At 36.7% G+C, this 12850-nt stretch overlaps 1 protein-coding gene across 1 annotated transcript in view; it reads left to right on the forward strand.

The window, feature by feature from the left end:
• The window catches only part of TMEM131 (transmembrane protein 131), a 79519-nt gene that overhangs the window by 31956 nt on the left and 34713 nt on the right, over window positions 1-12850 (forward strand). Inside the window, exons 4-8 of the mRNA XM_060767103.2 lie at window positions 5669-5737; window positions 8029-8152; window positions 9463-9579; window positions 10557-10679; window positions 11821-11901. Coding sequence (XP_060623086.2) covers window positions 5669-5737; window positions 8029-8152; window positions 9463-9579; window positions 10557-10679; window positions 11821-11901 — 514 coding nt within the window. The remainder of the gene's footprint in view (window positions 1-5668; window positions 5738-8028; window positions 8153-9462; window positions 9580-10556; window positions 10680-11820; window positions 11902-12850) is intronic.

The raw sequence follows: 12850 nt of genomic DNA on the forward strand, positions 1-12850 counted from the left end.
GCAGACACCATAGATTCCACCTATGAGTATTTCTTACCTAAGGAAAGTATGTGAGGTCCTTGAGGTCACTATATGTCAACAGGTGGCTTGAAAGTGACATAACGTCCAAAATCAAATTCAGTTTTTATGGATGCTGTCCAATTCAAGATCTCTCAAAAATATTTATTCTGGCTCAGCGAGTAAGAAGCTGGATGGAAAAGAAAAAAAATATTCTGCTGCTGCCTTTCTCAGCTTGATTGTTAACTACAGCCCCTATGTTGGTGCGTTTCAGAAGTTTCTATGGGAAAAATATTCATATGCTATTTAGAACCTTCAAGAGTAAGATCACATAGTGGCTGCCACCCCCAAGGCTAAGCATCCTGGGGATTTCATGTTTAAGACCATAGCTAGTGAGTTGCAGTTTACAGACATGTGTGGCTGTGGTTTGCTATTTGATGAGTTTGGCCTTTTCCACACTAACACTGACTCTTAACTAGAAGAGACTTGCATGGCTTTGGTTTGCCATTTGATGAGTTGGGTCTTTTCCACATTGACTCTTGAACTAGAACAGACATGCATGGCTTTGTTTTGCCATTTGATGAGCTTGGTCTTTTTCACATTGACACTAACTCTAAACTAGAACAGACATGCATGGCTCTGGTTTGCCATTTGATGAGCTGGGCCTTTTCCACACTGATTCTAAACTAGAACAGACATGCATGGCTTTAATTTGCCATTTGATGAGCTGGGTCTTTTCCACACTGACTCTAAACTAGAGTACACACACATCATCTGGAATGTGGTCTTCCTCTTTTCCTGCTGTCTTCTATCTTACTAAGCAGCATTATCATGGCTAGAGAGTCTCACGTCTTCTCGTGATATGACCAAAATACAATAGAATCACTGTAATCACCGTGGTTTTGATGAGAGTTCAGGTTTGATTTGCTGTCTATCTTTTTAGCAGATCACAGCATGCACAGAACAGTTCTCCAGCAGCACATACAACATGACTTAATTGTGTTTGTTCAGCTTTTACAGTCATACATAGAAAAGAGAAATACAGTAGCATGAACAATCCTAACTTTAATATTCAGTTACACATATATCTCTACACTCCAGATTTTGTCTAGTTCATTTAGAGCCACCATTTCAAAGCCTGGTTGTCTTTGATTTCTTGATTTACAGTCTCTATTCTGATAAAAAGCCTAGCCAATATATGGGAAATCTTAAATCTTAAACTATTTTTGCATCTCCATCTACAATAGTTATTTTATGTTGTTAAAAATGTAATCTGCCTTTGTACTTACTTCCTTTACTTTCTTTGGTAATTGTTCCAAATCTTTGCTATTTTCTGCTACTAGTAGGATGGCATTTGCATTTGCATATTTCATGAGGGCTTCAGCTTATTCATGGAAACATTCATATCACCATCAATATTCCTCTGCCTTCCCTGCAAGTTCTGCAAGGAAATCCTATTCCTTCACTGGTTACAAGCTGTAATTCAGGAAGAAATCTCTGGTCCACATCAAATGATAGCTGTGACTTGCAAAAGAATAACAGACACTGTTGTTGCCCTGTGTTCACCACTTCATCTCCCACCATTCCAAGATAGACTTTGATGTTTCAATCATGATTGAACCACCATAATCAAGTGAACCCTTGATATCATCAGCAGAAGGTTATGCCATAGAGTTGTAGAAAACTTCCTTGCTAGGGTATATCATGTTTCTCCTCTTTTGACCATACTAAAAGGGTCCTCCTTGAAAGGGATTCTGTTTAACTTATCTCACTCGCTCATCTGCATTGGAGGAATTTTTCACTTACTACTTCATTATGTCCAAGTAAATAAAGAACTGCACACCATACTGTGTGCACCATACAGTCTTCAAAATGTCAACTTTTTTGTCCAGCCTAGGCATTTTTTGGATGGTCATTCTCAGTTCAATCCTCCTCCTGATACAGAAGAGGAACTAGTTTACTATGCTGGAGCTAAAGGATGCATATTGTCACATTGTGGACAGGCTGTCCTACAGATATTTCTTCCCCATCACATGAGAAGATGTGTGTACCACTTCCACATTCTGCACTTTGAATTATGCCCTGGCCTGTATGTGTTCACAAAGTGCATGGTTGTTGTGATTGCCTGGCTCAGTCAACAAGACATTGACTGTTCTAAAAATGTTTTCATTTTTCAAGGTAGTTTCAGAGATCAGCACTGTGATTTTCTACCTGAACAAAAGGGTGCATCTGATTAGGTGCCCTTCTCTGTCCCACAGTGAAATTGTGGGATTAGTGCATCACACATGATAATTCTGTCTTCTGCCATCCACCTGCTGAGTGAGAAGAATACACTCACAGATGCTTTGTGCCATCTTCCTGTGTCCTGTCATGAATGAAAACTGTACACAGGCACCTCTAACATAATCTTCTGCAAATGAGGACTACCAAGGATAGACCTGTAATACATCTTCTGCTCAAGGAACTCCTGCAAGACAGATTTTTACAATGAGGCATTCCTGTTTAACCACAAAGATAGTGTAGTGTACTGTTTCCTTCCATTCTCCTTTATCACTAGGGTAATAGCAAGGATTGAACAGGACTCATCTCCTACGTCTTTTCAGGATCAGTATCAAAAGTTTCACCTGTTTCCAAACCAAATTCTCTGCAGTGACAGGGTAAAGCTTCCAGATTTTCTAACTCTTTATAAACTTAAAATAAACCTTGTTTCTGTTTTACCGAGTACTACTCCTCCTCTGCCTCCTCCTCCCTCCGCGACTCCCCCCTCCTGCCTCCCTGTCAGTGCAGTGGCTGTGAAGGAAAGGAAGCAAGCCCTCCTCACCTTTCCCTTCGCTGGGCGAAGAGAAAGAGGGTGAAGGAAAGGAAGGAAAGGCCCTTGAAGGCTGGAGGAAGGGAGGGAGGACTGAGGAGGGAAAGTGCCTCGGAGAGCCGTGGCAGCAAAACCCCATGAAACAGTGAAAATGTCGCGATATATATTGTAAATTAATACTTATTGAAAAACTGCAGAACAGCGAGTCCACTAAAAGTGAACCGCAAAGTAGCGAGGGAACACAGTACACATATAAATGGACAGATTTTATTAATTCCTTAGCTTAAAGGATTCTCTCTGAAAGATGCAAGTATTGCCCACATTTTGGACTTTTTGGTTTCACATTGGTCCCTTTTCCTCTGTCAGGCATTACTTGACAATTGTATTATGGCATTTTCAACACCTTGACCTGCTTCTTGACTCCACTGGTCAAGGCATTCTTGAAGGTTTACAAAAATTTATATTCACCTGTGCTAGGGCCAGCTGCTCAGTAAAACCTAGAACTTGTACTTCTCAGCTGCCCCGAGAAATTCTTTGAACCCATGGCTTCATTTGACCCAAGGCCACTCATCTATCAAATCACCTTTCTAGTAACTGTGATCTCTGTCAGAAGAGCCATAGAGCTTTGCACTCTGCGGATGGGTCAATCTTACCTTCCCATACAGTAGTCCTGAGATTAGTCATTCAATTTTTGCCAAAAGTTGTGTCTGCCTTCCATCGAAATCACAATATTGTTCTCTCGCCATTCTATTAGAATCTAGATTTGGAGCATTTTCTACATTGTCTAGATGTTCGCAGAGCACTGGGTTTTTACATTTATTGTACTTCTTCATTTCATCAGTCTCAGATGCTTTTTCTGTATTATTCGTCTATAAAAGAGGGATTTCTTGTTTCAACAAAATGTGTTTCCAAGTAGGTTGCATCAGCTGTTTTTCTGGCTTATGGTTTAGCAGGCAAACAGCCTTTTACCCAAGTGTGAAGTCACTTAACCAGACCTATTGCAGCATCAACTGCATTTCTGGAAGGGGTTCCTCCACATCTGTTCAGTGGGTTTCCATGACCAAACAGAGATTAGACCCCTGTCTTCAGAATCATAGTCCAACACTCAAACTACTGCACTATGCTGGCTCATAACTTACAACATGTTACTACCTAACTGAAAGTGCTTGAACATTTTTGAAGGCAATCGAAAGATGCTGAGTATGTTCAGTATGAGAAAGACAGGGTTGTTTTTTTTAAAAAGGTCACTCTTGTCTGCTCTTATATTATTAAAGTACTTTCCAAAACTGGGGAGGGGTGATAGTTGATTTTCTTGGTAAAAATGCTAGTTTTATTCATAAATGTGATTAATGTGTGTTTCTTTTGTATGTGTTGAAAAGAGTTATAATGTGTAAGGAGTAAACAAATTTCTGTGTAAGGAGTAAACAAATTTATAAGGCAATACACATACATTTATTATGTGTATTAAAAAAGGAGTAGACATACACTGTGAAAGAAAATGCTACAACCACTTTTAGTTGCAATTTAGGATTTACAATTCTGAAGAATGTGCTTTGAATGCGATTTTCCTGGTTCTTGGCAGGGGGTTGGGCTGGGTAGCCCACAAGGTCTCTTCCAACTCAATGATTCTATGATTCTGCGAGGAGCTTAGAAGACTTTTAATGTCATTCCCATTATTTCTGTAGCTACAGAATTATCTGATTAGATTGTGCTGAAGATATATACTGATATGGGCATACCTATGGTGAAAATAGTAATTCTTACTTTTTTCTGGTTTTACATTTACAAAAACAGGAACGGATTTATGTATGTCAGGCTGAAACTGTATTTAGAGTTGCCTTTGGTAGCTGTATTTTGAAAAGTGCTGATTTTGAGTTTCAGGAAACAGAGTATACATATGCTGCAGGCAGCTGTAACTAGATCTCTTAAGTAGTTGAGCCTTGCTAATTTCCTCAACCATCCACCCCTCTTAACAGTTATTAAATCTTTGAAGTGATGTTCATGTTATACCCAGTGGTTTTACAGTTACATAAAAGTAAGCAGTGATAACCTTGTGTCTGCCAATTTTGAGCTACACAATTCAATTAAGTTTGTTTTCAAGTCTGTGTCTTGTTTTTGTAAAATAAATTGTAGTTTATATGTAAGCTTTTAAGTCTCTTTGAAGATTTAGACTGTGATCCTACACACTTACCTGAATACAAATCATGTTCAATTATTTAGCTATATATTAGATTGTATTGTTACTTTTCCAGTTTACTTGTAGGTACTGCAAGGTACAGGCACTTTGTAATTGTGGAAAAATGAACTGTCCTAACATAATAAATCATTTTGCTTATATAGCTCACCAGCAGGATTCTAGTTAAAGTGAACATCTGTCGAATTACCCCTACTTTTAACTGAATTGCCCATACCAAAGCCCAAAGGCAATACCTGGGGGGTGTCTTTGAAAGTCCATGTGAAAGAGGCCAAATAGGGCTAAAATTTGCTTCTGAATTAGCTTCTGAATTATTTCTTTGACAGGAGTAGCAAAACAAGCCAGGAACTCTTGATAATCATAGTTTACCAATTACATCTGAATTTGGAAACTTCCAGACAAGCCAAAATATGAAGTCATGGTTAAACTTTGGTCATCAGAATCTGTCCACTGCTTGCTGGCTCCCTATCACATTCAGTACATCTAGCCTGTTAATAAGAGAAACAGAGAATGTAGCAAGAAAATGCATGCTCCAACCAGAAGTATTATCTTACTTGCCAATAGTAGAATTTTCCATATTGATGAAAAGTTTTAGAGAATTCTGAATATAATTTTTTAAAAAACCTTGTGTATCATCTTCACTTGTTCTCTTCTCTCCTTTCTAACAGTTTATCTATGTATCGAGGGAATTGCAGGCCTATTCGGTTTGAACCACCCATGCTGGATTTTCATCAACAGTAAGTTGGAAATATTTTGACTAGCATTCTAAATACAAAGGCCACCAGAAATCAATGGCTGAATGAGAATCTTATATATTCTAAAGCAAATTTGATGATACTTAGTTATTAGATAACTCAAAGAAATTGGTTACTTATGGAATCAGATGAAAAGTGTGTCAGAGTTTTGTTCTTTTTGCATTGTTTTTGGCTAATACAAAATATAAACAGTAATATTTGGTTTACAATTGCTGAAATTTGTGCTCATTGTTTTCTCAAAAACTGGAGTATGTAAGGGAAAAGGTAGAAGAGTTAAAAATAGAAGGAATAAAGTACAGGCAGCCCCCAAATTATGAACAAGATAGGTTGTGTAGGTTTGTTCTCAAGTCAGAACACATGTATTTTTAAACTTCAGCCAAATATATGTATATAAGTTTTAGATAGCATAGAGAAGGGTTAATCCCAGGTGGTGTTTGTTTTACTGTCTGTTCCCCTGTTCAGAAGATTTCACCTTGTTTCCTTGTTGTGGAAACAAGGATTGGTGATAAAGCTTCAGTGAAAACACCTTTCATCTATTTAAGAAAAAGAGAGGTCATGTTCTTTATTGACATTGTCTATGTACATTTGTCAGTCTTCATATTGCTTTCTTTGTTCTTTTCAGCTAGAGTGTAGAATGAATTCAGTTCAGTAGTCTATATTTTCAATAATTTAATGTTGCCTAGTTCTTTATCCAAAATAAGCCTGGGGCGGGGCAGGGCGGAGGGGGCGGGAATCACCCATGGTTGTTCAAAACTCCTTCCTTTTCCTTCATGTACTGGTTTAGCATAACGTTTGGGTTAGGCTGTGGTAAAGGGTGGAAAATTGGAAAAAGAGTTTGAAATCAGTGCCTACAGTTTTACTAATCTGATTTAATGTGTGTTTGTTTGTGTGTGTGTTACTGGAAAGTTGTTTGACAGTAACAATCACCATTTCTATTCCCTGAACTAAGAACAAATCTAGCTTTGGTTGAGAGTAGATATCAGGTATGATCAGGACTCATTATTTGATAGAATTGTCAGATGCAACCATTTTAAAACTAGTATCTCTGGGCATTCTGTTGCCAACTGTTACTGATTGTGTTATAGTTTAATAAATGAATGTACAACTAAAACTTCTGTTGGTACAAAAGCAGGAGCCATAAAAACAACTCGGGGGGGGGGGTCACACACTTTACCCAGCCATACAAATATTGAAAAATGATAATTTAGTATGATGAGCTCCAGTGAGAGCTTTTTCAATAATGGCATTATAATCTCACCTCTTAAAAAGTCCTAACCATATTCTCAGGCTTCACACACTGAAATACATCCATTGTCACAGATTACATTCTTTGAATCTGTATCTAAGTCAGATGAATCTGCAGTAGTGACCCAAAAGTACCAAGGAGCACCCCTTACTTTCAAAGTTGCATTATAAGTGGAAATTCATTGTGTTCCAAACGATATAAAAAGAGACGGGGTAAAAAAGATTTTCACTAGGACTTAGAAATATATTTTCTGATTTGCTAGGAACTTAACTTCATGTCAAACTTGTGAGTTACATGTTAGCCATTGTTTTACAGCAGAGTATGTGATTGTTGAATATTGAAGGCTGTGTGAACTTTTCTTCTAAAGATTAATTTTCCAGCCATTAAAATAAATCAACAAAATGGTCCACACTGTATTTCCTGCAACTGAGAGAAACAGCACCCAATCGTCTAGGTTTAGACTTTTATATCCTAAAGTAAAGAATGAATGGGACAGCAGCCAGAATGCTGAATTCTAGGCACGAGAGTCATAAGCTACAGTGTTATTTTTCCCGAGTGGAAAATGCAGCAGTGATAGGGATGCTTCATGTACCCACAGTCTCTTTGTGGAATTCATTCCAGAAACAAGCACTCTACTTTTTACTTTTTTGAGCCTCAGTCCACTCCATTGATCAATTCAAAGTTAAAAGGTAGGGTATAGAATCTTCTGTGAATAAAATTGTTTGCAGTCTATCAGCAAAAGATAAACATTAAGATACAGTTGCAAATACTAATCTAAAAATAATCCTATTTGGTTATTTTTATTTAAGTGGTTAGATATTCTGGAGTAATATAACATGTTATGTTTGCTTGCTATGAAATAACAATGTAAACAGTTATAGGGCGGTGGGATTTCAGAGATGCTAAATATACCAGAACAAATTTTCTTAGGTTCTTGATCTAGTAAATTATCCTCAACTGCAACCATAATATTTTAAAAGTCACAAAATACAAAATATTACTAATTGTCTTTGTTCTTTTCGCACAGGCCAGTTGGGATGCCAAAAATGGAAAAAGTTTATTTGCACAATCCTAGTTCAGAAGAAACTATTATATTAGTATCAATATCTGCAACAACCTCCCATTTTCATGCATCTTTTTTTCAAAACAGGGTGAGCCAGCTCTGGTTTTTCATGCTAATTTGCAAACTTATTTCAACTCAGCATAATAGAATTTAATTCAGAATCTACTTGCCAAACTACAGTATATCTTGTCACTGAAAATAGCTTGACTTTCAGTGCAAGCTTACTGCAGATACTCATGTGGAAGATCATAAGTCAGATGAGGGTGGGTTTTGGAGCCAAAATTATAGATTTTGCTGCCATTCATGAATAAGTCAAAAGTTGAATTTAAAGGCATATCTAGAGGGGGTGAAATTTAGAAGCACATTTAACTTAAGTACTCACAAGTGAGAATGTGTATTTGGGTATGGATGTATGGCAGATCATATCTCCTGGTTTGAAGCAGTCTGGGCCCTGAGATCCTCAGGAGCGGCCCTTCTCTAAGTCCCATCTCCAAGTCCCATCTCCATCACAAGCACGGTTGGTGCAGACTTGAGAGAGAGCTTTCTCAGTTGCTGCCTCTCGACTGGAACACTATCAGGGGAAGCCAGAGTGGGTCCCTCCTCATTGTTCTTCTGGTAGCAGGTTAAATCCTTTCTTTATAGGCAGACTTTAAAAAAAATTAAAATGCTGTAAAGTATTTTGGGTGTATGAATGGGTTCGTAATGGTTTTAAATGTTTGTGTGTTTTTAGATTTTAAATTATATTGTATTATTTTTATAGAGATTGTAAGGTTGAAATCAAGAAACTATCAAATCAACCATTTGTAAGCTGCTTTAGGCCCTTTTGCCTGCATGCTGAGGGTTAAATACACTAAACAAATTAATAAATATGTACCTTAAAATTTCATGGAAATCGTTTTTTTTCTGGGAGATTTTGTACTCAGGGCAGTAAATGTTTCAGGGTGTTAAGTCCTATTAATAAGAATGAATCATTGTAACCTGAAAAGACAACTGGTTATGCATTGCAAGCTGAGATTCTGGGTCTGGCTATAATCCACAGATCTAGCTGTTTCTAATTATTTCAAGTGTCATGTTTCCATCCAGTGGAATTCTAAGATTTGTAGTTTGGTGAAGTACTTTGGTAAGGTATTTTAGGATAAACTTAAATGTAGTAATTTTAGTTTCTCCTAAAGAGAAATTAAAATTACTAATTCCACTGTTAATACTAGTTGCATTGATATTTTCATTTCCCTAAAGAAGGACTTGGAGCACAATTAAGCACGATGTAGCTTGCTACCATAACAATCACAGATATTTTTCACACATCAGTCCTCTTTTAATTGCCAGGTTGCAGGCTTTAAATACTTAAATTTCTCAGAATAATAACATGTCATGATGTCTATGATGTTTATTTTTCAGAAAATTCTCCCAGGAGGGAATACATCTTTTGATGTAGTTTTTCTTGCAAGAATGGTTGGAAATGTAGAAAACACTTTATTTATTAACACATCTAATCATGGAGTGTTTACTTACCAGGTAAGAGGAAATGTCATACAGTATTAGCCATGCATTGAGCAGTAAATTGAAAATTGTGTGATTTGGTCATTGTTCAGCAGAGGTCTCTAAAGGCAATGTTTTAAACTAAAGGTAATAGCTGTATGTGAGAGACTCTGTTCAGTAATCCTGTTATGGATTCCAAATATTGAGCATAGAATGAGATATTGTTCAACTGCAGTATGCTGTAACAACATTTGATATTATGATATAGCAGTAACTGAACAATGACTATTTCAAAAACATATTTCAATATTTTGTATATCATGATTTAGCTTTTAAAGGTACAATCCCATAAGCTCAGATGCTAAGGTTCTGTGTAATAAATAGATCTAGTAGACAGTAAATCATTTTCACTGTTAAAATGCATTAGTGATGTATGCTTGATTTCGGAGAGGTGAAGATTGATCATACAGTGGCAATCCATAAATTGATTTTAAGCATTTATAATATTAAAGGAGCACATGGGATAGGATTATTTAAATAGCAAAGTAATTTTGACAGGATCAAGTTTTTCAGGGTTTTTTTTTAAAAAATCGTATGAAAAGTGCTAACATAAACATAATGCTGTACTATTTTTTTAGGGACAATGTTAAATGAGTAATCTTAGTAAAACAATAACTATAGTATCCCAGATAACTGGGATAAAGATATGGAAAATGTCAGTGGTTTAAATATATTCTATGCTGTAAAAAGATTTGAATCTAAATGGAGGACAACAACTGTATTTTGAGAGAATCTTGTTCTGTGATTATCATTTATATAAACAATAAAAGGCAGGAAAATTACATATTTTATTTTAACAGCTTGTTTAAGCATACATCATACAATGCAAAGACAAGCCTGTTGGGAGAGAGTCTCTTTTCTGTCAAGATTATTTGGGTTTTAAAAATAGAAACTTGAAAGTAAGTACACACAACATGCTAATGAAAAGTGTCTTTCTTTTTTTTCTTAAATAGGTGTTTGGTGTAGGAGTACCAAACCCCTATAGGTTGCGCCCTTTTATTGGGGCAAAAGTTCCAGTAAACAGTAGTTTTTCTCCTATAATAAATATACACAATCCCCACAGTGAGCCTTTGCAGGTAAGTAAAAACAAATTAACATTTATTATTATTTCTTAAAGGAAATATGTTTTAATACTTTTATTGTATTTTCAGACCTTCTCCCAGTTTTTGAATTTGGATTGGAATGTTATTCTTACTGTTTTCTGTTGTTAAAATATTTGCATTAATCATAGTCAGTTATTACTGTGAGAAACTGTGTTAGGTGAAGTACAGTTGACTCCATAGAATCTTAGGATCATAGAGTTGGAAGAGACCTCATGGGCCATCTAGTCCAACCCTCTTCCAAGAAACAGGAAAACCGCATTCAAAGCACCCTCGTCAGATGGCCATCCAGCCTCTGCTTAAAAGCCTCCAAAGAAGGAGCCTCCACCACACTCCGGCGCAGAGAGTTCCACTGCTGAACAGGTCTCACTTTAGGAAGTTCTTCTTCCTCTTCAGGTGGAATTTCCTTTCTTGTAATTTGAAGCCATTGTTCCATGTCCTAGTCCCCAGGGCAGCAGAAAACAAGCTTGCTCCCTCCTCCCTATCCTATGATTTCCCCTCACATATTTATACATGGCTATCATGTCTCCTTTCAGCCTTCTCTTCTGCAGGTTGAACATTCCCAGCTCTTTAAGCCACTCTTCATAGGGCTTGTTCTTCAGATCCTTGATCGTTTTAATTGCCCTCCTCTAGAAACATTCCAGCTTGTCAACATCTCCCTTCTGTTGTGGTACCCAGAATTGGTATTCCAGGTGTAGTCTGACCAAGGCAGAATAGAAGGGGGTACCATGATTTCCCTGGAGACATACCTTTTTTTAGTTCACAGACTTTATATAGATAATTGATTATTTTTTATTGGTAAAAATAAAATATGATTGTATATTTAAGCAAGTAAGAGATCTTAATAGATTTGCTGTCGTTTTAAGAGTAAACAAAATACAGATTGTTAATTATTTGAAGAGCCTTTCCTCCTAAAATATGGAGGATTACTAAACATGTTGCTATAATCTGAATGGTAGATATATTTAATACCTCCACACTGAAAAAGCAGTGAGATTTTTACAAATCCTTTTGTCACAAAGACTGTTTCTTCCATAAGTGCTTCAGTGTGTCAGATTTGGGGGGACCTGTATTGTCAAAAATTAAACTATAATTTTATTTTTGGCTAATTTTTCAGGTAGTAGAAATGTATTCAAGTGGAGGAGATCTCCACCTAGAACTTCCAACTGGCCAACAAGGAGGCACACGAAAATTATGGGTGAGTATACATATGTTAGATTTTTCATACTGAGGTGTTACATTATTACAAAAATAGTCCTGCTGCATCTTTAAAGACGAATGAATTTATTTTGGCATATGTCTATGTGGATCAGAGCATCAGCAGAGCATGAAATGTTATCTTCAGCAGTTCATAATATTCTTCCCTTCCCCTACCCCCCTACATGTACTCGAATTCTCTTGGAGTAAGTAATTTACAGCAAACCACCATTACCATATACATCTGGGAGAAACAAATTACAGTTCTGGGGTTACATGTGCCTGGCTAGGGAAGTTTCTATGGCTCTCACCTTGAAACGTTATTCACTTATAATATAGACTTTAGTTCAAGTGATGATGGTTAAATGTTACAAGTGTTGATGGCTTTTCTTCCAAGACTTTCTCCCATTGAGTTATACTTCTCAAATTTTAATTCTCTTCAGACATTATGAGGCAATGGGTCTTAATGTTGGATCATTGTTTTCATTAGCTCCCTCCTCAGAAAACACCCACAAAAACTCAATTCACAGTGAGACAAAACAAAGCAACTACGTTATTGCATTTGGCTGAGAGTAAAGAAGAATCTCCCTTGATAACTGCTTTTGCTAAAAAGTATCCTAAGTTGAAAGACAAAGTTTCTGTACTGCATGGGGAGTACATATGACTTGTAACCTGTTAAGAGTTTGTTTCATTTGTGGCCTTTCATCTTATCCTCATCAGACTGACTTGTATAAACAATTGTTACTTGCCCAATTAAAAGTATAGATGGTCTATAAATTCTATGTAAGACTTGCTAATTTTTGAATCTGCTTGAGGAACCTGCACAGTTGGAATATGCTGCATAATTACGGCATATTTAGGATATAAACAAAGAAAATACTGAAGAGTGCACACTCTTCAGTATTTTCTTTGTTTATATCCTAAATATGCCGTAATTATGCAGCATATTC

This window comes from Anolis sagrei, chromosome 3 (genome assembly GCF_037176765.1).
Source record: "Anolis sagrei isolate rAnoSag1 chromosome 3, rAnoSag1.mat, whole genome shotgun sequence".
NCBI classification, from domain to species: domain Eukaryota; kingdom Metazoa; phylum Chordata; class Lepidosauria; order Squamata; family Dactyloidae; genus Anolis; species Anolis sagrei.